Consider the following 25,810-nt stretch of genomic DNA (forward strand, 5'->3'; position numbering starts at 1 on the left):
TTTACTTTGGTGGTCCTCTCTATCTTTATGTTTATCCTCCTAAAGTTTTTTAGCATAGACCATGAATCTAGGGATACCTATATCAGTGATAAATAATGTAGCCTTACACACTTTATTCACTTGATTTCCAATCCATACATAAATTTCCTCATTCTAGCTCTCATGTATGGAACCATCACTAGGGCATTGCAAGATAAGTGGGTGAACTTAAGACCATACTCTTTCATGCTCACACCACTTTGCCTCAGCTTCACAATCTCTTCCACCTAAGCTGAAATGGTTGAGGAATTGTGAGTGGCAAATTCAAATTCGATGGCATAGCCACATCACTCACACTTGTATCATATTCATTCATGAGACTCGCACCTTCAATTTCTACCTCAACAACCTTTGGACCATCAACCTTTACCTCTTCGAGAATTTCCTCTTCATTGTTCACATTTGATTTGTCTTTTTTCAATCATTACATCATCCTTTATTGCTTCACTCCCTACCGGTCTACCACTTCTTGTCACAATTGTCATACAATGAACAATATCTTTATTTGGATTCAAAACGATATCACTTAGGAGTTCTCCTTTTAGACTAGGATTTAAATGTGCTGAAATCTGCCCAATTTGAGTTGAAAGTTGTTTTATAAAGACGGAATGATAATGATAACTATTTATCAATCAACCATCACAAATCGTGTGGGTTTCATCAAACCCCAACATGTATTGCATTCAAATCAATCTAAGACTTTAATTCAACCAAACTATTTCGAGTTTCAGTTGTTAAACAAACTAAATCAAGTCATTATCAACCATATATTTGCACTCTAACAGTCTTTCACAAATAACATTAGAGATCTAAACTAAAAAAGAGTTTGCAACCTCAAATTATTATATGAAAACATAAAAAGGCAGCTGAACCCATATAAAATAAACATTTAATAAGCAATTAAACAACACCCAAATATTAATCATTGATAACTCTCACCTACACTTCATCCAATTCTAAGTGTAGATGGTCGCTAACAAGTATAAACACAACTAAGAGTTGAGGTTGATCCCACAAGGAGTGATATAGTAGAAAAATCGAGTAAGAAGTAAAATTGTGTTCTAATCGTTTGTAGAAGTAGAGGTTTCGCAATATTAAAGTAAATTACAAAGTTTCAACGATGAATATCAAATAGGGGGATTTGGGTAACCAATTTATGACTACTAAAATGGGAAGTAAACAAGTAGAGAATGATCCTTGGGAGTGTGATAAGTTGAATGTTAATTTCACGTAATGGGTGATTACTAGTTACTCAATGGTGTTGAATCTCAGTGGGTAGGCTAGGTTTTGAGTGCAGTTCAAGTGAATTATTTCGAACCTCAATAAGCAAAACACAATCGAACAACTCAATTCCTTAATTAATCCACTTTCTCAAACTGGATTTGTAAGAATGCAAGCAAACCCACTTTCTCAAGCTAGATTCTTAAAGATGCAATCAATACAATTATCAACTAATAATTCGACTCTAATACCTCTTTCTCAAGCAAGTATAGAGTACTAAGCTAGAATTGCATTTGCAACTACAATTCCTCAATTAAAACATGAACAATTAATTGAACCCACTTCAAAACAACAGTAAAATCAGTAACTAACAACACCCATTAGCTAATTAATGCATTCAACTACATGATCAAACCGCCAAGAAAAGGGGTTGTAGCCAAGCATAGTGAAAAAAATAAGCCGTTACCAACGAAGTTTTCCATCAGATTTGACAACGATTTGTGATTCCCAAATGCTGAAATTTAAGCTAAAAATCTCACACTCTCTAATCTAAAATGTAAAAACAATGTTCTAGAATGTAAAATCTCAAAAACCCAGAATTGAATAAAGTGGGAACTGCTTCTCTTCTTTCCAAAATTGCATTTATACCTTCCTAGAATTTCAGCACAGAGTCAACTCGGCGAAATAAGTCGGTTTCACCGAACTGGTCGGCGATGCGCCAATGCTCCTCTTCTCGCCTTTCTGGCGTGGCTTTTCACCAAATATTTTGTTATTTTCGACGAGCAAGGTCGGTATCACCGATCTCTTCGGCATGTTTCCAAACCACTTGTCTGCTCGCCAAGTTGGTTTTGTCCATAGGCTGGCATGCTGGAACTTTAAATGAGCTAAAGGTCCACTCAGCGACATGCCGAGTGGCTTTGGCGAGTACCAGCTTTGCTTTCCTTCAACTTTTTCAGCTTTTTCGCTCATATTTGCCTCGTAATGTCCTTGCCTTACTCTTTAGCCTTCGTTGCTGCATATCAACATTTAAACAACAGTTATAAGCATAAAATAGGCATTGAGAACACTAAATGCTTGAATAATAAGCCTTAAATGAGTTGAAATCCTTGACTCATCAACACCCTCAACTTAAACTTTTGCTTGTCCTCAAGTAAAACACAAGATCAATCAGACCAACAGGGATATCTACAAATAGTGCTACTTGAGACTCAACATGAATGCACATGAGGTTCAATCTACACATGCAATGTTCAATAGTGCACTAGAAATTTCAAACCATGACTAGCCATCATCAAATAGAGGTCAAGCTCACAATGCTCACTTCAAATGCAAATTCAAGTTCAATAAGAGTATTTGAATGCCCTCACATCAAGAATGATTCCATGCTCTCACAAAGCTTCATAAAAGATTATAACTTAAGGAATCAAAATCAACTCTCTCACTCTCAATGTAAACACATGCATGATTTTACCAATAGGCTTGCCCGTATTTTCCAATCAACATATCATTCGGCTTATGCAAGATCACCAAGGTCTTTCAAGGCTTGTAACAGGGCTGAGGGTAAAGGTATGATCATTTTGTCTTAATGACTTCTACCTTCATGAAGCATGGCTTGCATTTCCCTTCTTCTCTTTTTCTTTCACTCTTTTTCATTTTCACAATCCACCTTAGGTATTTTCAAGAACAAAAATTCTTATATGGCTTATTGGATACCCCTTTTCTTTCCACCAATGCACAAATTGCAAAATTCTTTTTCAATCATTTTCTTTTGCTTTTCTTTCTTTCACCTTTTTTTATATGGAGGTATTCCATTTTTTTTAACACAATTCTTCAAGGGTGAATTTTACAAACTTCATACTAAATTTCTTTCCTCATTTTTCACCACACCCCCAACTTAGGCTTTTGGCCTAAGTTGTCTATTCAAATGGACCAAGGCTTCATGAAGGTTTTAGGTGGGGAGGAAAAGGGCTAAATATGTTCATGTTTCATCCAAAGAAAATGATAGGCTCAAATGGTGCCAAGCTAGGTTCACACTCTCACAAAGTGGTCACAAAGAGGTATAATAGCTATTTGGTTCAGTCTCAAAAATTTGTGCCTAAGAACATTGTCAGTGCTAGTCAATTGGACCAATGGGGAAAGTTCTAGGTGTCAACAAACATATATTTCAAGAAAACCTCACCACACAAAGCAATCAACACAATTATCGATCATGACTCTACAAGTTAAGCTCACATGCAACGATCATTACAAGACTCACTTTGACATTGACTAGTCACAATGAAATGCTAAGAGTAGACACATAACTTATGGAACTCAAATTTGCCTCATAGGACTTGCGCAAACTATCGTTCAACCAAGAGTACTATTCAAGTCATCGGTATTGATCACAATCGATACTCAAATATGCAAGAGAACAATCACAACATTCACAAATCAAGAAATCGAGAGATGGATAAATGGGATTAAAAACCAACATTCCTAAATTTGACCATAATAAACGAGAAGCTTTGGATACAGCAAAAAGTAGTAAAACAAACAATCATCCAAAAAAATTAAATACAACCCAAAGAGGTAGGTATGAAGATACCCTCACCCCCACCATAAAAATGAGACAGTGTTCTCAATGTAAAATAGCATAAATATCACAAAAGTAAATAAAAACAAAACAGGAAGAGAGTCAGGATACCCCTGTCAGGCTAAGCCTAAGGCGAATGTTGTGTCTCTAGGGCTCTCTCAATCTGGGCATCAGAACCCAGTTCTCCTCCAATAATGGGTTGCGCTCTACTGGGACCAATTATCGAGGTGTCCCGAAGTGAGGCATCCGTTGCTAAGATAACCCTCAAGGTCATCCAAGTTTTCATACTCTGCCTCATCTCGAGTCTCGTACTACTTCTCATCGGTCTCCGGCATATCCGACTCCTCACCAACATCAGCTAAAGCAGCATCTCCGATCACAGTAGCCTGAGAGATCTCAGAAATAGCTAGAACATCTGAACTAGGGCCCTCAAGAATGTTCACATTGCCACAGAGCATCGAAATGTCAATGGACATTAGCTCGTTCACATCATGCCTCAACCCAGCAACATCAACCTTCAAGGTTGTCACATCATCTGATTGTCGACCACCATGCTCACCGCATGGTGAAGGCATCCAATGTTAGGATATGAGTTGTAATCATCTCAATCTTTCCCCTTAGCTCCTCCTGAATAGGAGCTAAAGCCACAACTATAACTCTCTTTTTAATACTTAGAACAACTGCTTCAACCCTTGAAGCTTCCACATCCGCCGAATGGGTGAGGTGGCCCATTTTATATATCATGGCCTGAGTCAATAAGGTAGCAGGGGCAGAGGATCTAGGCATACTTGTCGGCTCACTAGCCGGAGTAGGAGGAGTAGTATTTGCCTCCATAGTATCTACATCGAAAGCTGGGGATGTATGCACTTGTGTCGCCCTCTTCCTCTCAGGTTCGTCTTTCGTATACTCTGCCTCGATGCTTCGAATATCAATAGAAGAGGTGGGAGTAAACTCAACATCAGTCTTGGCTACGAACAGTACTCCAGCTCGGCGACACAAATCATTGATGAGAACAGGGAAATGGAATGAGGTCTGACTCTTCTTGGCCCTCATGGACATCTCCTGTACTATAATCGACCCTAAATTTACACTTCTTTGATCAATAATGCACCCCATAAGTGCAGCCTTCGAGTGCCAGAGAATGGACTCATTCTGAGATGGCATCAAGGTATTATTGATGAACCCAAACCAGTACCGAACCGCAATATGAATGTCCCTCTTCTCAATCGGGACTCCTACCTCTATCCATGAAGGAGATATATCAGATAGCAATGGGGCCAACCACCCCTTCAAGTCGTCTAACGACTTGATATTGAGCATTGTGGTCAAGGTGTGCGTCACCCAGACCGTGCAAGCAGGCAACTCATTTATATCGGTCTCCCTGCATTTAAACTTCTTTCCATGCACCTCAACAAACTCTAACGGTTCCCCTACTCCAACCTTCTTTTTTCCTTTTGGGAGCAATGTGCATAATTCTCATAGAATTATCAGACCCATGTCGGCACATACGGGTTCCGGGGTTTTGTGAACTACTCAAATTTATGGAATCGGAGTGTGTCCCACATTGCAGGATACCTGTCCACTACCCCATCGGTGGATAACCTCTTCTTCTCCAAAATTGTTCTCATACCAGCATCCTTCAACCTGGTGGAGGTGCTTGGGCTGGGGTACTTGTGGTGCATATTCTACTGCCTGTGTTGGAGGTGGTGGAGGTGGAGGTGTAGGGAGTGCCGGGAGTCTCGCCGGATCATGCAACGCTTAGGAGAGCAACTCAGCACGTTTCCACTTAAGGGTTTGATCATCAGCTAGTGCGGACTCATAGATCAGAGTCCTGGACCTAATATCTTCCCCACTTTCAGACTCAAATGTAGTGAGGTAAGTGGAGTAGAAACCCATTCTATCGGAGTTGGATCTGCTCGAACTAGGCTTTAGAGGTTGTTTGCCCTTACCCCGACCACTAGTTTGAGTGGGTCGAGGTCTAGTAGATGGTGGAGGTGCAACCTCCACAGCAATTACAACCCCTTTTGCTTTCTTCCGAGGTGGGAGACCCTTCCAAGGAACCTTTTGTCTAGCCATATCTGCAAAACAACACAAATCAAACAAATGTGGTTGCAAAGTGTTAGTGAAATATCAAGATTCAAAAATGCATGAAAACTCGCCGACCAACTCAGTGAGTCGCCGAAGTCATTTGGTGGGCCTTAAAGAGCTCATCGAAAATGACAAGAACAAAATATCATAACTTCAACATAAAACGGCGATATAAAAGGCCATTCGATGAAACGCCAAACTTGATCGGCAATGCAACGGTGACTCGCAGAATTTTACAAAATAATTTTCAAAAACTGGGATTCAAAAGGGCGAGATCAAAGCCATTCGACGAGTCACCGAGTTAACTCGGCGAGCATATGTGTATCGCCGAAAGTTACAGAACAAACCAACAATAATTCAGGGAAAAAGGGCAATGAGGCGTGTCAGTTGGCAAACAGTTGTCATTCGGCGAGCTCGACTAAACTCGCCAAATGACCCATCGTGCCAAATTTTTAACCCGCATCCCAATTCTCAACGCTCAACCTATGACAACCAAATCAAAGCCTCATTCTACGTAATTCAAGACTAGACCATACCATAACTTACCCCGGGGTACTCAGATTTCACCTCAAATTATCTAGATTCGACCAAACAACGTCTTTGCCTTTAAGAACGACGTCACCCGATCCATCATTAGGCAAATTAAAGTTGTTTAGTGCAATTTCGGGTGACTCAGACTTCACCCACACCAAACCCAATATACACAACCTCCATTCAACCAGTTTAGAACCCAAAACTTAAATTTAAATAAGCTAAACACAAATCTAACATGCTCAATTACCCAACACTATTTAATCAATAAAATAAACATGCAAAGGCACACACTAGATCCAACAACTACACAAACATGCTTAGAATATGACAAGAAATTAAGGTGAATTCGGGACACCAATCTCATAAGTAGACAAAGAAACAACAAAGGCAAAGATGAAAACAAGAAATGCAATGAACTCCAATCACGCAATGACACCAACGCAAAAAATTATCAAAAAACCTAAGATCTAATATGAAGTTGAGAGAGTGCAAGGGTTGAAAAATGCCAAATAAGGAGAGGTTTTGAATTTAAAATGGTTGGAAGCCTTTTGACACTTTAATTCGCGCCTTAGTAGGTGATGAGCACTTATGTCGTCGATCCACTCGGCGATTCACCGAGTAGATCATTTGCCCGCCAAAAACATCAAAACACACCCCTTATAAAGGGTCAGAAAGACGAGGTAAGTCGGGCTCACCGACCTTCTCAGCGACTCGCCGAGTGAGGTATGAGCTCGCCCTTTGGTCTTTCTACTCTCGAACACAAAATTTCAACCTCCACATCCAACAACCGTTATTCAAATAACTTAAACTAAAACTTGGGTTGCCTCTCAAGAAACACCTTATTTAACATCGTGGCACGACGAAGACATGCTTTCAAGCTTCATTCTTTGGGTTAACCATGGTATCACTTGGTAGACCCATTTTGGAATTGGATTTAAATTAGCCGAGATCTGACCCATCTGCATTTCCAACTACTTAATAGACACCAAATGTGATGTAACCATTTGGTAAAAGACATCATCTTTCATTTTCTTTAGCATCTTGTCGGATCCTTCCACTTTGTTTAGAATACGAGCAAGCATATCTTCGATGCAAAAGTTTTCTGGATCAGCCCTTGGCTATTTTGGCTTTTGACGCTCATGGGGATGCACATAGCGATCTTTTTCACCATCCCACTTCCTTCAATTTGTACCACGGTCACGCCATTCCCTATCTCAGTCTCTCAAACCATTATCGTGATCCATGTTCCAACCTTGATTCCTACCTGGACTTGGATAATTCGGATGAGAAACCCCTGACTGGTTTGTCCAGAAATGCACTTATTTATTGTACATGAACTCAAAGTGTGCTTCATCAAGATTTACTTCACTATTAATTCCGACTACATTCACTACTTTGCAACCACTTCCCATGACATGTTTCGTCAATAGGTCCATTTAGGTCATCATTTTGGCCATGTTTTCATCTCTCTCTTGGTTATTTTCTAGTTGTTCCTTTGTCAACCCAAAATTTAAAGGACACCTAATCTTCTCTTATGTACCATACACGATTAATTTTCATCATCTCATCAAAGAGGGTTGATGCTATGTCAAACGGTTGTCTCATGATTTCACGTCGAATGAGCTGGTCTACAACACCTTTGTTGACCGTGTCAAGGCTCCAATAAAAATATTGCAGTAACACATTGTCCGGTAGCCCATGAGTTGGACATCGAAGTACCAACTTTTAGAACCTCAACCATGTCTCATGGATAGGCTCGCCATCAATACGTTTGAAGTTTTGAATACTATTCCTCAACTTAACCATCTTCGAAGTAGGGAAAAACCTTTCATAAAATGCATTAGTGAGCTCATCCCAAGAAGTAATTAACTCTCTTGGTAATTCGGTAAACCACTTTGTTGTTTCCCCCGTTATAGAAAAGGGAAACAAACAAAGTCGGACTGACTCTTGAGTAATGTTCTTGAAAGAAAATGGCCCACACACATCCACGAAGTTTCAGATGTGGTCATAAGGGTCCTCATAAGTGAGTCCTCCAAAGAGACCCTACATTTGCAACAATTGCAACATTGTGCTTGTCACATGAAACACCGCATTACCCACAATAGGAGCCAATTGAATAACACCCGCACTTTCCAACTGATCCTCATTGACATCATGCAAATTCCCAATGTCATCGTTGTTCCCAAGTTGGTTGTGGTTACTTTCATTTATACTCATCTTTTCACTTGTTTTAGAGCAGCCAACAATGAATACAAATAAGATGATTCAACTACAACAAAATCAATTCACGACTAAACTTTAATAAAAGAATTCTAAACACCACTCCCCGACAACAGTTCCATTTTTTATAACGCTCAACTACACTTCATCCAATTCTAAGTGTAGGCGGTCGCTAACAAGTATAAACCCAACTAAGAGTTGGGGTCGATCCCACATGGGGTGATACATTAGAGAATTCGATTAAGAAGTAAAATCGTGTTCTAATCGTTTGTAGAAGTAGAGGTTTTGCAACATTAAAGTAAATCACAAAGTTTCAACGATTAATATCAAATGAGGGGATTTGGGTAACCAATTTACTACCACTAAATGGGAAGTAAACAAGTAGAGAATGATCCCTGGAGTGTGATAAGTTGAATGCTAATTCGTGTAATGGGTGATTACTAGTTACTCAAAGGTGTTGAATCTCAGTGGAGAGGCTAGGTTTTGAGTGCAATAGTCATTTCTCAATCAACTATTGCGATTCAAGTGAGTTCTTTCGAACCTCAACAAGTAAAACACAATCGAACAACCCAATTCCTTAATTAATCCACTTTTTCAAGCTGGATTTGTAAGAATGCAATCAAACTCACTTTCTCAAGCTAGATTCTTAAAGATGCAATCAATACAATTATCAACTAATAATTCGACTCTAATACCTCTTTCTCAAGCAAGTATAGAGTACTAAGCTAGAATTGCATTTGCAATTACACTTCCTCAATTAAAACATGAACAATTAATTAAACCCACTTCAAAACAACAATAAAATCAGTAATTAACAATACCCATTAGCTAATTAATGCATTCAACTACATAATCACATCCCCAAGAAAAGGGGTTGTAGCCAAGCATAATGAAAAACAAGAAGTCGTTACCAACGAAGTTTTCCATTTGATTTGACAATGATCATCAATTCCCAAATGTTGAAATTTAAGCTAAAAATCTCACAATCTCTACTCCAAAATATAAAAACAATGTTCTACAATGTAAAAACTCAAAAAACCCGAAGTGAACAATGTGGGAACTGCTTCCCTTCTTTTTAAAATTGCATTTATACGCTCCCAGAATTGCAACACAAAGTCAACTCGGCGAAGTAAGTCGGGTTCGGCGAACTGGTCGGCGATGCACCGAGTCCTCCTCTTCTCGCCTTTTTGGCATGGCTTTTCACCAAATCTTTGTGTAATTTATGACGAGCTGGGTTGGCATCACTGATCTCTTCAGCGTGTCGCTGAACCACTTGTCTGCCCGCCAAGTTAGTTTTGTCCATGGGCTAGCATGCTAGAACTTTAGGCGAGTTGAAGGTCCACTCGGCCACACGCCGAGTGGCTTTAGCAAGTATAAACTTTGCTTTCCTTCAACATTTTCAGCTTTTTCGCTCCTATTTGCTTCATAATATCCTTGCCTTACTCTCTAGCCGTCATTGTTGCATATCAACATTTAAACATCAGTTATGAGCATAAAATAGACATTGAGGACACTAAATCCTTGAATAACAATCCCTAAATGAGTCGAAATCCCTGACTCATCAACCATCCATACAATTGCACACCCCCTAAGAATAGGGAGATAAGCTAGTCATAACAAAAGGTAAAGTAAATATACCTAGATTATCACTCATAGTAGAAAATTGAGTAGAAATCCTAAGAATTTAATCATTAAGACCTTCAATCTTAAAAAGGTTTTCTCCGGTGTTTTAAAAGGCGAGGGTGTGAGGCGAGACTTTTTATGCAGTACGGAGTGAGACGTAAGTCCTGAGACACGGGGCATAAGACTTATGGATCTACGGGGCGTAGTCTTATGTATATTCAATTTTATAATTTTATTTCTAAGAAAATAAGTAAGAGTAAAACTTTCAATTATTTTACAAATAAATTTTAATAAATAACCTATAATATATAGAAAAAGATATTATGATTTTTATTTGAGAGAGGTACTAATAACCATTAATGAAGAAAAAAGTATTACAATTACTATTTGAGAAATATCATTACACCAATAGTAAAAAATATGATTTAAAGCAAAAAAATGTTATAAAACAAAAAAAATCTAGGGTGTACGTTTTTACCCCCGGGACTTACGTTTTTACTCTTGGAGCTTATGCCTCAAATTCTAAGACTTATGCCCTATGGATCTATGTCTTCAATTTGCACCCCAGATCATTTTTGTTACGCTCCGTCCCAAGACTCGCCCGGGACTCGCCCTAAATAACATTTTTGAAATGGTTTTCTCAAATGTTCAAGTACAAGTTCATTCCCAATATAAGGTTTTGTAGAGATTACTACAAAATCCAGATTAGTGAAGCTTATATTTCTCTCTCTTCAATGATTTATTTATTCGTTTAAAAAATTGTTCACAAAATTTCCCTTTGAGTCCACTTAGAGAGCATGGTTGGGATCACCGAACAGGTCGGTGATGCACCAAGTAGTTGACTCCATCACCAAACACAACAGGCTTCTCGAATTTGATTTTTCCTTCAGTTGCATGTAACTTTCAGTAACACCAATGTCCTTCACCAAGTCAATTTGGTGATACATTGACCTCTCCTTTCCATCTCCAAACATAGACTTGGGGGCTGAGAACAGTAGCCTTCATCGATGCTTGTTCCACTCAGCGATGCACCGAGTTAACTTGGGCCATCCTTAACGTCACCCTTTGCCTATTTTCCTTAGTCTTTGGCTTGTTTTGATCTATTTTATCTCCATATACTCCTTATGTGCTCATAGCTGAAATACAAACACATTTTGATTAGAAAAAGATATAAATGGACATTGAGGACATTGCTTTGGTGAACTAGAAGCCTAAAATGAGTCTAAAATCCTCGACTCATCGACACCCCAACTTAAACTTTTGCTTGTCCTCAAGTAAAACATAATATCAATCAGTTCAACAAAAATGTCTTCAAAGAGTGCTTCTTGAGAGCTAATATGCTAGTGCTATCACAAAGTTAGTTTCTAAGTTTACAACTTCCAATTATGCATTAAAAGCCTAAAGTAATGACTAGTCGTTATCAATCAAAATAAATGCTCACAATAGCTCACTAAGATGCAAAATTATGCTCAACAAAAATATCCAAATGCCCTCACACAAAGAATGATCACATGCTCTCACAAACCATAAGCATTTATCAATTTAAGAATCACTACAAATCTCACGCTCACAAGAATAATAACATGCATGCTTCTACCCATATGCTTGCCCATATTTTCCAAATGATCAATGAACTAGCTCCCGTGAGATCATAAAAGTCTTTCAAGGCTTGTAATGGGGCTAATGGGCATGGTAGGAAAATTTTGGATTATAGTGACTCTACCCACTTTGAAGCATTAACAAGGTCTTTCCTCTTTCACACTTTTCTCCCTCCTTTTGAACATAAAACCTTACCCAAATGTTTTCTATCAATGATCTATGGCTTGTTCCACTTGGTGATGTGCTGAGTTAACGTAGGTGATCCTCATCGTTGCCTTTGCCTATTTTTCAAAGTCGTTGGTTTCTTTTGATATCTTTTATCTCCATATCATCCTTATGCTCTCATAGCTGAAATACAAATACATTTTGATAAAATAATATAAATGGGCATTATGGACATTACTTTGGTGAACTAGAAGCTTAAAATAAGTCAAAAATCCTTGACTCATCAGTTAGCAAGCACAAGTTGAGCCCCGACACTTGTGCCTTGATCTATCGAGCGAGTTCCATTCTTGGTCTATGTCCTGCTCTATGTATCAGTTCCAACGGGAATCCCAATACTTGTAGTATTTCTTTGACTAGTGGTACACTTTGGCGGCATGATCTGAAATACGTGAACGCACGAGTTAGAAGGAACTTCATAAAGTTAAACTCTATCGTACGAACTAGAATATGAAAGAAGGGTAGCATTTCCTAATGTCCTGTAGCCTCCATATTATAGATGTGGCGCGCTTTACACCCAGAAGAAGAACTCTACTAGACGCGACTTCATAGACATCTTAGGTCACTTGAAAACCTAGTAATCTGATGTCAAGTTTGTCACGTCACGCGCCTACACCCTAATTATGGCCGGTACCCGATGCCACATCTGGCCTGAGTGTACCCATAACATAGTTTATACATGAGCATACATCTAAACATTAGCGGAAAAATAGATTTGAAAGCATTTGAAGAGAAAAAATTCATAAGAAAACAAATTTCATATCGTAAGTCATAAAAATTTAAAACCATTGTCAAAGAACACAAAGGTCCAAACGTAACATAACTATTCGTCTATCTAAGAAGCCTCTAAACATAAATAAATAGTGTCAACGAGACAAAACCCTCGATATACCTTAAAAGAAAAGAAAACTTCCTAAAATATGTACACGAAGCCCCAAAAACAAAGAGGGGCTTACCTATAGTGGAAGATATGGAACCTAAGTGGTCTGATCATGTGTATATGTACGTGAGTCTGTATCAATCAAAAGATGCAGCATCCCTGACAAAAAGGGGCATAACTACATATGAAATAGTACTATATGTAGAATGACAAATAATACATGGAAATCCATGTTATTAGTAATTCAAGGAGATATAATGCATGCATTAGTATGATTACAGACCAAATTGCCCCTCAAAATCTTTTTAAAATCTTTTCCAATATATTTGTGGAGAGTATCTTTGTAAATAAATATTTTAAAAAAAATTAAGCAATAGATGCTATTTTTAATACAAATGAAATAATGTATAAGAAATAACGCAAGCATAACTAATGCAAACATTACTAATATAAATATTACTAATACACTTTATTTGACATTATTCTTATACACCATACCAAATTATCCCTTATAGTCTTAATCTTATGAGCTTCAAATATTCCTTTTAACATCTTCAAGTTATAGATTTTTGCCGACGTCAACTTAATTGCACACATACTATTATTTCGAGGTGTTACAAATCATTTAACATGTACCTTTAGATACATGCATTAGCGATAATTCTTCAAAAAATAAAGTTAAGTGCTCTGACACTCATTTTCTTTATGCATGATAAATCACCCCTTAAGAACTCTTTTTTTTCATAATCTTCATCTTCTTTATATATTTATATGCCGACAATACTGTTTCTATGAAGATAGAGTGATCCATGTATTAGTTTCCACCATATAAGGGATAACATATAAAATATAAAAAAATAAACTTATTTCCATCAAAAGAAAAGAACATTCTAACTAATGACACATTCATCAACACATAGTAAATGGATAATCATTGACAATAAACTTTATCGCTCAAATTTCAGATCTTACTTTTAATTCATATTTTAAGTTTTTGTTTAAATTTTAAATATATATTTCGATTTAGCGAAGTCTTTACTTAATTTGTTAAAATTTCAGTTTAAATCTATAATATTTTTAATTTAATGATAGAATACTTCTTAGAATTCGAGAAAAGTTGATTTCCATCGATTTTCACCCTTTGAAACCGATTCTATCAATCATTTTTCTAGAATTGGATTAAAAAGGAAAATGAAAGGAAAATCCCTTTTTTTTTTTTTTTTTTTTACATACATAATAGATAAACTATTTTGGGTTAAGGAGCATTTCTTTCTTGTTTGTTCTTCTCTTTTAATAAAAATATAAGAAAGAAAGAAGAACAAAATGAGCTCTTCTTAGACATTTCTCGTCTATGTCTCAACCCACCACTAACCCCAAAAAGCGCTTCATCCCCACAAATCCCTCATCATCGTCCTCCTCTACTCCGACCACCGGTGGAACCGGCGGCCGAACCCCAGCTTATTCTTCCATGAAGAAGGCTAAGTCACAAGCTCTACCTTGTTCTATTGACAACAAAAACGGTCAGCACGTTCACTTTTCCTCCGATATCGACGACCCTTCTGGAAACTCCTCCATGATGGAGGATTCCAACATCGATGCCTCTTCAGTTGCTGGTGGGGTTACGGCCAATTTGTCTCGCAAGAAAGCTACCCCTCCTCAGCCTGCTAAGAAACTCGTAATTAAGCTCCTTAAAGGTTTGATTTCGACTTAGTACCTCTGTAGTTTTGTAATAAAATTTAATGCTGGAATGAATGGAGCTAAATGGAGAGTGATGGTGTATATAGCCAACTGCATCTAGCATTGGAGTATTGCTGTAGTTGTACAAGTATTCGGCTTTATAAAGATTTGGAACTTTTTAAAGTACTTAAGCTCTCCTCTTTTGCTGCTTTAGTTCTAATTTGTGCTGCTCCTTGCTCATTTAGGGTTGAGTAAGGGTTTATACCTGAAATAAATTATTTATTGTGAAACTATGTGCAATTAGGGTTGTACTTTCTTAGGAAGTTTGTATTATTTTCAGATACTAAGTTATAAAGTATTAGTTCTGCATTATCCTGATAAGAGATAGTTAATTTGGTGAAGAAAAACTATGCTAAAGAGACAACTAAAAGGTAAAGACTGTGATTTGCTCCCAGCTGTTGTTCTCTAGCACGTTTACTGAAGTTAGACTTGAGAGATTCAGTATCATTTTATGGTATGATAGAATTTCATTAGATAGTGTGCTAATGAGTAATCTTTAAGAACTTTGTAGGAACACATATGCACATTTGGTTGGCAGAGATATTCTGATGATGCTGTTTTAATAAAATAAGTCCTTCAAGGAATTGTGCATGCTATCTCAATTTACATGGATTGTTGTTGATGTTTCTTTTTAGCTTGTATTGTCTTCTACTCGCTAGAGTTTAGACAAGAGCTAAATTGACTTTACCCTTGCATATGCTTAATAGCCAATGAGAGAATCTTAGTTCTTGCATTGTCTTGAGTTTCCAGTGTTTCAATAGTTGGCCAATTTTATGTTTACATATTTTTTTGTGTTTTCCTCACAACTTTCGTAGCTTGTGCGGAACTTCATTATTTTTACTTTTTGGTGAAGTAATGACATTTTAAAAAGTCATCAAGAAGATGCAAAATTACAATAAGAGGTGAGTTAGCTCCAATACCATCATAAACTTGGCTAAGAGCAGGAAAATCAAAAAGTTTTCGTTGCCATTTATAGATGTCAAAGTAAACATCTAACTTTCCATATTAGTTTCCAAGGAAAAACCTGATCTGGGAAGTGGTTTGAAGTTGAGATTCCATCAAAGCATCTGCTATTCCTTTCTATCCAAACACACCAAAAAAATACAAGCAGCACTCATTGTCCAGATTCTTTTGGTGGATTTATCAACTCTCCATAAACACCAGCATACATAAGCATCTCTGATTGTCTGATTCATGGCTCAACTGAGTCCAATAATAATGTGAAACATGTTCCATAGGTCTGCCGCCACTGGACAATGCAAAAAGAGGTTGAGAAGCACACTGAGTAACTGACATGTCATCATTTTCTGATGGAGAAATCTATACAAGAAGAATCATTAATCATTCTGGGTTTTTTTATTTGCATTGGCAGGCACAGTAGATCAAAATCTTATCCAAAAGGGACTGCTTGTGGGTTTCTCCAAAGTCCAATCTAAGGGAAAGTAAACACAACCTTTAAAACACAGGGTAGATAGTGTTGGATTGAGTCGTGCTACAAGAGAATTAAAAGAAAGGAGCAATTTTGATATACATTACCATTATAAAGTATTGCATATGAACTGTTCTTTGGTGTAGTTCCGCAAATGTTTTGTATACCAGTTGTATGCTGGGTTTTGTTTCCCCGCATATCAATGAATTTGTTTACACTTCATTTATTAGAGGAAGAAAAAAATATTGTGTATTAAATGCATCTTTCCCCTCAAGAATTTCTTTGGTTGGTTATGTGAGGGTGGTTGTTCTAATCAGATGCATTCTTCTCATTAAGATGCCATCTTGGACATGAGGAGTAAAATATGAAAATAAGGAATAACTAGTGTGGATCGTAGAATTCTTGTGTTGACGAAGATGCTGTGGCCAATAATTGCTTCCAAATATTTTTGGTCATGCTACTTATAAAAAATAATTCTGTGATTATGCTGCCAACCTTCTTGAAGCTGTCCAAGTAAAGGTGAGAGGTGAGTCAACACCAGATTTGTGACTGCTGAGAAGTTCTTTCTCAAAAAGCATTGTCAGGCAAATCTTTCATTTGCTTCGACTAAGCTGTAGTGGGCCAGCTCTGATACTGAACTTATTATACCTGGCCGGTGTTTGAAAGTGCGAAGCAGAAAAATGTGACAAGGGCCTGCTTCGCTAAAAAGTGTGAAGCGAGAAGCGAAATGCTTGCATCATTTAAGTGAAGCACAATCTAAAAGGAATCTCAAGATGGGCATTGCACAAGTAATTAAAACAACTAAACAAACAAGAACTCAACAAAATAGTATCTATTAATACGTCTTTCAATTTAAAAGTAAAGAGGTAATAATCATTGTAACTTAAGCAAAATCAAAGAAAATAGAGAAGGGATAAAACAAAAGATTACCAAATTAACAAACTGCAAAAAGACAAAATAAAATAAAACAGAAGCACCAAAGCAAGTATAAATAAAAAGAAGGATAGAAAAGCTGAAGAGCATTACCAAATTGAATAAATTGACAAACTAAAGAAGATTCAACAAGAACAACAACATATCCAGTATAACCAGTTAAATAAATAAACAAATTGGGAAACATCAACATACCAGTGGAGTCCCCATAAGGGAGGTTTGCGATGGATGGTGTGTACGTAACCTTACCCTACATTGTGAAGGTAGAGATGTTGTTTCAATAGACCCTTGGCTCAAGAAAAACATATCGAAATAGTAAGAAAAAGAAATGCAGTGGTGAAGAAGCTCGACGAAAAATAATGGACAAAAAACAAGTAGTACGATAATCGAAGCAAAGGAAACAACATGTAATAATAAAACCGAAGAATAGGATAGTAGGAGAAGTAAAAAAGAATAGTAATGATAAGAAAAACTAGATAATGTTCCACTATTTACTAACCTTCTACTCTAATCCTTGACCTTCATATTCTCTTATTTAGGGTCATGTCCTCAATAAGCTGCAAGTGTGCTATGTCCTATCTAATCACCTCTCTTTAATACTTTTTTGGCCTACCCTTACCTCTCCCCAGATTCACCATCGCCAATATATACCCCCTCACTAGGGCATTTGTGTATCTCCTCTACACATGTATGAACCATCTCAGTCTCACTTCCCTTATCTTGGCGCCACCATAGAGGCCACTCTTACCTTATCTCAAATATCTTTGTTTCTAATCCTATCTCAACCTAGTGTCCATCTCCATATCCTCATTTTTGCTACTTTCATCTTTTGGACGTGTGAGTTCTTGACCGGCCGACACTCTGCCCCATACAACATAGCTGGTGCCTGGTCTAATAACCACCATTTTATAAAATTACCTTCAAATCGTGGTGGCACAAAGTGAAAAAAAGACACAGATAATTCAATGAAAGTAGAAGCAATGAGATTGAACTATATTTTTTTTTTTTGAAAATGGCAATTGTTTCTATTTCTGTAGAACAGTACATAGGTTGTACTGAAACCCATATTTACATAAGGAACTCTAGTAATACCGATCTATCCCTATAATGAGTCTAATACATCAATGATAGAGACGGTATCATTAGAGTAAATTTGATTACACCAAAAACACAGAGTCACAATCAACAGAATGTCAACTGGCCCTGGAAAACTATATGGAAAGTGAATATACCCTACAAAGTATCATGTTTTATTTGGCTCCTATCTAAGGAAGCTGTCCTTACACAAGACAATCTGATGAAAAAGGGGATAATTTTGTCTGAGATGCGTTTTTTGCGGAGAACAAGCAGAAACTGTTCGGCATTTGTTCCTTCACTGCAAAATCACATGTCAGCTTTGGAGGCTATTCATAAACCTTAAAAGGTTTCTCCTGGACTATGCCAAGAAAGGTTACAGAGGCCCTTCAAAGTTGGGAAGAAGCTGGGGTTCTGGTAAGAAGCAGAAGTAGGTGGAGAATCATACCAGCCAGCATATGGTGGACAATCTGGAAGGAGAGAAATTCTAGGTGTTTTGAGAACATAGAAAATAGTATAGAACAGATCAAATTGAATTGTATCTTGATTCTATGTTTTTGGTGTAATCATATTTGGTCTAATGATCCTGTATCTATTATTGATGTGTTAGATTCATTATAGACATGGGATCATAGGATCTGGATTTACTTGTAAATATGGCCCTAGTATAGCCCATGTACTGATCTGTTTCTATCAATAGACACAAAGTTACCAGTTTAAAAAAAAATGCAATTCAATTTAACTTGTTGCATACTACTCTCCCTATCCTCAAAAACATTAAGGTTCTTCTCTTTCCATATTGTCCACCAAATAGTGGCAGGGACAATTCTCCAGTTACTTCTGTTTTTTGCTTGTGTCCCTGCTTCTTCCCAGCTATATAGGGCCTCTGAAATTCTCCCAGGCATGGACTAGGAGATGTTTTTAAGTCTCAGGAATAGATTCCACAACTGGCTAGTGACTTCTCATTGGATAAACAAATGATTGACTGTTTCTGCAGTTTTTTCCCACAGAAAAAACATCTAGGGCAAAGTGTAATTCCCCTCTTCATTAAATTCTCCTGTGTCAATACTGCTTCTTTAGCCAATAACCACACAAAGCAAGACACCTTGTAGGGGATCTTGGCTTTCCATATATGTCTCCAGGGCCACTTGAGTAACTGCAGATTTTGATGGTTCAACTTCTTGTACACTGCACCTACTTTAAAAATCCCTTTACTGTTTCCCAACCACTGGAATCTGTCTCGCCCTATTTCCAGACCACTAAATTGATCAATGCTTCTAAAAAATTCTGTTACTCTTGGAATTTCCCAGTCATTGAGGTGTCTTCTAAATACAAAATTCCACCCTTGAGGAGTCCATAAGTCAGCTATAGTACTTTGTTGCTGAAGAACTAAATAGTGGATGTCAGGGAAGAGTCTCCATATTTCCTTCTGCATGCCAATCATCCTTCCAAACCTAGTTTTTATGCCATCTACCACTTTGATCTTGGTGTTAGGTTTGAATTCATTCCAAAGTTCTCTAATGGATTTCCATAAGCTAACGCCATAAGGGGTGGTAACCTCCTTTGTCATCCAACTATCACTCTCTTCATATTTTGCCTTTATGACTGAGCCCCACAGTTTCTGATTATCATTTGAGTACTCCCAAAGCCATTTCATCCTCAAAGCTTTACTCTGGTTCTTCATGTTCTTGATCCCCAGACCCCCAACTCTCTTTTCTGTGATCGATTTGACCAAGTGATATCCTCTCCTTTCCTTGTTCCCTTGCCATAAAATTTTTCTCCTAAAGCTATCCAACCTATTGATGATTCCTGGTGGGATAGGAAATAATGACATCACATATATTGGAAGTGCATCAAGCACATAATTAATCAAAGTTAGTCTTCCCCCTAGTGAAAGGTACTGAGACTTCCACCTTGCTAGCCTCTTCTCACACTTCTCAATCACCCCATCCCAGATTTCCATAGAGTTGGATTTTACCCCCAAAGGCATACCCAAGTATGTGGTTGGGAGGACACCCACTTCACCTCCCAGTATTGAGTTCAAAATTTCCATGTTTGATACTTCATTTACTGGATACAAGAAGCTTTTCCTCCAATTGACATGTAGCCCAGACATAGCGTCGAAAATAAGAATCAGTCTCAATATTTTAAGGTGGTCTTCCTCAGCATCACAAAAATTTAGGGGGTCATCTGCATATAGTAAATGAGTGATGAAGAGTGAGAGGAGGAAGAGCTGAGAAAGCTCCATGAACATTTCTAAAACAGGTCCCCATCTATTCTTTTTCTTTTTAAAAATTGCTTTTATAAGAAAAGAAGTGTCTGCTTTGTCTCCACCTCACATCACACTTCACGGACAGAGGCGACAACTTCGTTCACTTCACATTGCCTAACCCTCATGAAGCGCTAAACCTCGCCTTGCTTAAGCGATGAAGCTAGCACTTTCCACAACATTGTAGCTGACATGTGCTGTGGATTTGGACACTTACACCCAATGTCTTAGTAGGTTGATTGACCATAATTTTAGTAACTTGATATCTTTTTGTGATAAGCTAGAGTTAATCTCTTGTACGTATTTTTAAAAGAAAATGCAGTATAGGAAAGAAAAACCCAATTTAGGGTGTTTAACAGAAGCACAAATAGGGAGTTGTCATTTGTTGAATTATTATTTTGACGACAGTGGAATCATTGAGATGCATCTCGTCCTGTATTGTGATCTGTGCCGCTCTACCATTAGAATCTTAAGGGATAATAACAGGGAAAAGTCCAAAGTCCAACCAGTACGTATTTCTTCTTTTCTTCTTCAGATTTCTTGTGTCTTTTTCCTTCCTCTTTAGACTTCAGAGTTACTTCTACCTCTGTTTTTTTTTGTAATTGCTATTATGATTTTGATTATTTATATATGCAACTAGACTACTTATCCAACTAGGACACTACATTATAATCCTTTTCCAAGAAGGATTCTATATAGTGTTCATATTCTTATTCCTATTCTAAGTAGGATAGGATATACTATTCTTGTTCCTTTTCATATTCTAACATGTTGACTAAGGTTTTTTATACCCAAACCTCCTTGTTTCTTGTTGAGAGTCAGTGAGTCCCACAATCCCACTTCACCAGATTTTAACCCTTTCTTCCTTGTTGCCTTGCCAAAAGAAATCTCTCCTCAATTGATTCATCATCTTCTCTTTGCACTTGGGGATTGGGAATAGAGCCATCGTGTAAGTTGGAAGGGCATCCATGACTGATTAATGAGTGTCAATCTGCCCCCTAAGGAGAGGTATTGACTCTTCCATCTTGCAAGCCTTTTAACACATCTCTCTAGGACTTCATTCCAAATTTCTTGGGCCTTATTCTTAGCTCCCAAAGGGATTCCTAGATATTTTGTTGGAAGCAGAGCTACCTGACATCCTAGGTTTGAAGCCAGAAGATGCATATCATTTACTTGATTGACTGGATGAGGAGCTTTTGTGCCAGTTGACATATAGCCCAGTAATAACCTCAAAGATGGTCAGTATGACTCTTAAGTGTCTGATTTGTTCCACTTGTGCATCACAAAAGACAAGTGCATCATCTGCATAAAGGAGATGAGTGATTTCCACCCCTCTGTCATCGGAAGCTTATGCAGCAAAACCCCTTATCCATCCATGTTCCTTAGCCTTTCTAATTGTGCAGTTGAGTCCCGCTATTGCAATGATAAAGAGGAAGGGTGATGAAGGATCACAGTGTCTGAGACTCCTTTGGGAGTTGAACTTCACACTGGACACACAAATTTTATCCAATTCATCCATTTGGAGCCAAAAATGTCCCTTTAAATTTTGAAAAGAAAATCTCAATTGACATGGTTGAAAGCTTTTTCAATGTCCAGTTTACAAAGGATCCCGGGAGTTTGTTGTTTTGTTCTAGAATCAACTAATTCATTTGCCAGCAAAGCTGCATCTAGGATTTGCTTGCCCTTTAGGAAGCCCATTTGATGTTCATTCACCAATTTCCCTATAACAGTCTGCAGCCTCTCAATGTGCATTTTTTTTTTTGAAGAAGGTAACTTGTATTATGAACAAAAGGAATACTCAGAAAAGTATTCCAGTAATACTTACAACAAAATTACAGAGGGAGAGGTGTCCCTACTAAGCTTCATAAATAATCTAAAATACTAGGAATATCCTCTTCTTCTTGAGGATATTCGTGTTTACACCAAAAAAAGAAAAGGACTAGACAGTTCATCTTCAGTTTCTGCAGAGAGCAGCTCTTGTTTTTGAAACATCTCTGGTTCCTTTCCATCCATATAGTTCACCAAATGCAGGCTGGGACAATCTTCCATCTCTCCCTGTGTCCCGACTGATTCCCATCTCTATTCCAGCAAGCTAGAGCCTCTTTGATGCTCCTTGGCATAGTCCAACTTATGCCTCTTAAATTGATGAAAATCTGCCATAACTTCACAGTCTCTCTACAATGTAGAAAGAGATGATTTATTGTCTCAATCTCACATTCACAAAAAGAGCACCTAGAGCAAAATTGACGATCTCTTTTCATAAGGTTGTCCTGGGTGAGTGTGGCCTGTTTGGCTAGTAGCCAAGTGAAACATGCAACCTTGAAGGGTACCTTGACTTTCCAGATCATCTTCCAGGGCCAGCCACTACTCTGAGAGACTGATCTTTGTATGTCTTGTAAGCTGAACCAGCTGAAAATCTGCCTTGCTTGTCTGGTAGCCAAAATAGATTGTCCTCATTGGGAGTTAAATCTTTGTATTGCTCCAGAGTGTTGAGTAGTTCAGCCACTCTGTTAATTTCCCAGTTGTTCAAGTGTCTCCTAAACCTGAGATCCCACCCTTGATTGTCTCTCATTTCTCTCAATGTGCATCTTGGAGATGATCTCATAAACTCTACCTATAAGTCTTATTGGCTTGAAATCCTTGAGTTCTTTTGGTCCATGCTTCTTAGGTATCAATGCTATGAAAAGTAGCATTGAAAGATTTTTCGAAGATCTCAATGTGGTGGAAATTTTGTAAAGTTTGCATCAAATCTTCTTTCAGAGTCCCCCAACAAGGTTTGAAGAAACCCTTGGTGAAACCATCTGGGCATAGGGCCTTGTCTACTGCACATAGCCCAATTGTTTGAAATACTTCTACCTCTGTGAAGGGTCTCTCCATCCATTCTTGTTCTACTTGATTAATCTTAGAATATTCAGAGTATTCAAAAGAAGGTCTCCAGCTTTCAGTTTGTGAGTAAGTTTTGTGTAGAATTCAACCATGGCCATTTTAATTTCAACAGCTTCAATTCCCCTGTCTATGAATCTGTCACTAGTGTTATACCTTCTATGGGCTGTTGCCATCCTCTGGAATAATCTGTTGTTTCATTTCCTTGCTTAAGCCATAAGATGTATATTTTTGCCTCCAGCTTTATTCCTCATTCATGGACAAGTCCTCCAGTTTCACTAGAATTGTGGACCTTATCATCGTCTCTTCTTCACTCAAATCTCTGATGTCTTGAGTGTGATCAAGATCAGCTAATAATTGAGAATGCTGTTTTTCTGTTAACTAGCTCACCAAAGGTTAAGTTTCTGTTTTAGCGTCTTTAACGTGATGCTAAGTCTATAATCCTTGTACCATGAAATCATTCCACCATCTTTGGATTAAATCATTAAAATTTTCCCATTCAAGCCACCAATTCTCAAACTTGAAGTAAACATTTTTTTCCCAATTGCCACATCTAGGATGATGGGGCAGTGATCAGAGACTACTCTTGGCAGTATTTTCTGTCTGATGGCTTTAAAGGACTCTTCCCATTCCATGGAGTTAAGGAATCTATCTAATTTTGCTGCACTATGATGACTTATACCTCTGAACCAGGTGTAATTCCCTCCAATCAGATGAGGATCATGTAATTCCATGTCTTCAATCCACTAAAAAAAACAACCATATTGTTTGTGATTCTGTTACATCCCCTTCTCTCTATCATAAATCTGTGTGTATTAAAATTTCCACATGTGACCCGAGGTCCCAGACATAGACTTCTAATTGCAGTAATTTCTTTCCAGCAACTCTTCTTTGGACTATATGGAGGGAGAGATATAAAAGTGCGTTTGAGGGGCTTGAGAATGATTTTTATATATTGGAGGAATAACTTGCTGTCTCTATTTTCCTTTTGGTGCTCCTGTGAGATCGAAATAATATTATTTACTTGATCAAAATAATGATGTTTGGTTAAAACAAACTTATGATGGTTGACTGTCCTTGCATTTTTATGAGAAAATTATTGAATACAGAAATTTAGAAAGAAAGCTCGATTACAAAAACTACGTCTTAATCCCCAACAAGTTGAGTTGGCTATATGTGAATCATCACTGATATGTTTTCCATTTAAATTTATTTCAGGCCAACATTATATAGATTAATACAATAAAAAGTATGAGACGTTCTCTATTTTGTACTGGTATAAATATTTCTACTAGGGCTAAAAGACTTAGAAAGCATAGGACCTAAAGTAACTAACATGACTAAAACATATTCCCAACTAATTGGTATCTCTTGTATAGATCTTTTTCTTTCAGTGTGCCCTATTACTAAGTCTGTAAGAATTGAAGAGATTATAGGCCTTTGAGACAGAGAAAGTTTGAATAACTTAACTTAGCTTCAATTTCATTAATTTTTTTTGCCATTTCTGAAACACATGAATTGAAGCTGCCTTTTTGATAATTTCCTAACATTTCTTTCTAGAGTCCCTTTCAGTTGCACCTGCAACATTAGTGCTATCAAACTGTAGGACATCCCTTTCAATTGGTCCACATCAATCTCATTGTAGAATGTCATTGCAGAGTATCCTTACCTGTTTGATTTTTTCATGGTTTTGTCTTCTATATATATCTAATTTTATTTTTTTGATAATCATGGTGTTCGGGTCAGCTTGCATGTACTTCGATTAATTTAATCATGGTGTCCGGGACAGCTTGCATTTACTTCGATTAATTTCATGGGGTACTTACTACCTCCCACCAGCACAGGTACGGGGTAACTCTGTCCCCCAAGGCTTGGACAGATGAGAAGAAATCACTTGATTTTGCCTCTGCTGGGATTTTCACTGAGACCTCATGGTTCTCGGTCCACTTCATTGACTATCCATAGATATCTCATTTATCTTGTCATTTATTCTTTATAATCTTTAATGATTTATGCTTGTCATTTATTCTTTATAATCTTTAATGATTTATGCTTGTCATTATCCAGTGCTCCTGCCACTGTTTACCTAGTTATTAGCCAAAAAGATAGTAATAAAAGAAGAACATTAAGAAGAAGGTTACTGATAAGATGCTCTATAAATAAATGAGGCTCTCGTTATAGCTTTATAAAAAGAAGAAAAAGAAATCAATTGTAGATGCTAGTTCATTAATAGCATGCTGAAGTATATGATCACATTAGAAGCTGGAATCCCATGTGCTTTCTGTGTTATTGCCAAGTACTGACTTGAAGGGATTTGTCTGATTAACATAGTTTGTTTTCTATATCAAGTCGAATCTTTCTTCTTTTTAGTTCCCTTATTATTATTTTGGCATGAATAACTTCATATCTTTTAAGCTGGAGTCTGGGCCAAGAAGATTTTATACATTCTTTTCTTTCATCACATTGAACTGCTATGGATTAATG

At 37.5% G+C, this 25,810-nt stretch overlaps 1 protein-coding gene across 1 annotated transcript in view; it reads left to right on the forward strand.

Annotated features, from left to right (window-relative positions):
- The first annotated feature begins 14,249 nt into the window (after window positions 1-14,249).
- LOC125840878 (cullin-4-like) overlaps window positions 14,250-25,810 on the forward strand; it is a 37,661-nt gene continuing 26,100 nt past the window's right edge. The window contains exon 1 of the mRNA XM_049519851.1: window positions 14,250-14,695. Within this exon, the coding sequence (XP_049375808.1) occupies window positions 14,353-14,695 (343 nt within the window). The 5' untranslated portion in view covers window positions 14,250-14,352. The remainder of the gene's footprint in view (window positions 14,696-25,810) is intronic.

Source organism: Solanum verrucosum, unplaced genomic scaffold (assembly GCF_900185275.1).
Source record: "Solanum verrucosum unplaced genomic scaffold, falcon-dt-bn FXZP01000194.1, whole genome shotgun sequence".
Taxonomy (NCBI): Eukaryota; Viridiplantae; Streptophyta; class Magnoliopsida; order Solanales; family Solanaceae; genus Solanum; species Solanum verrucosum.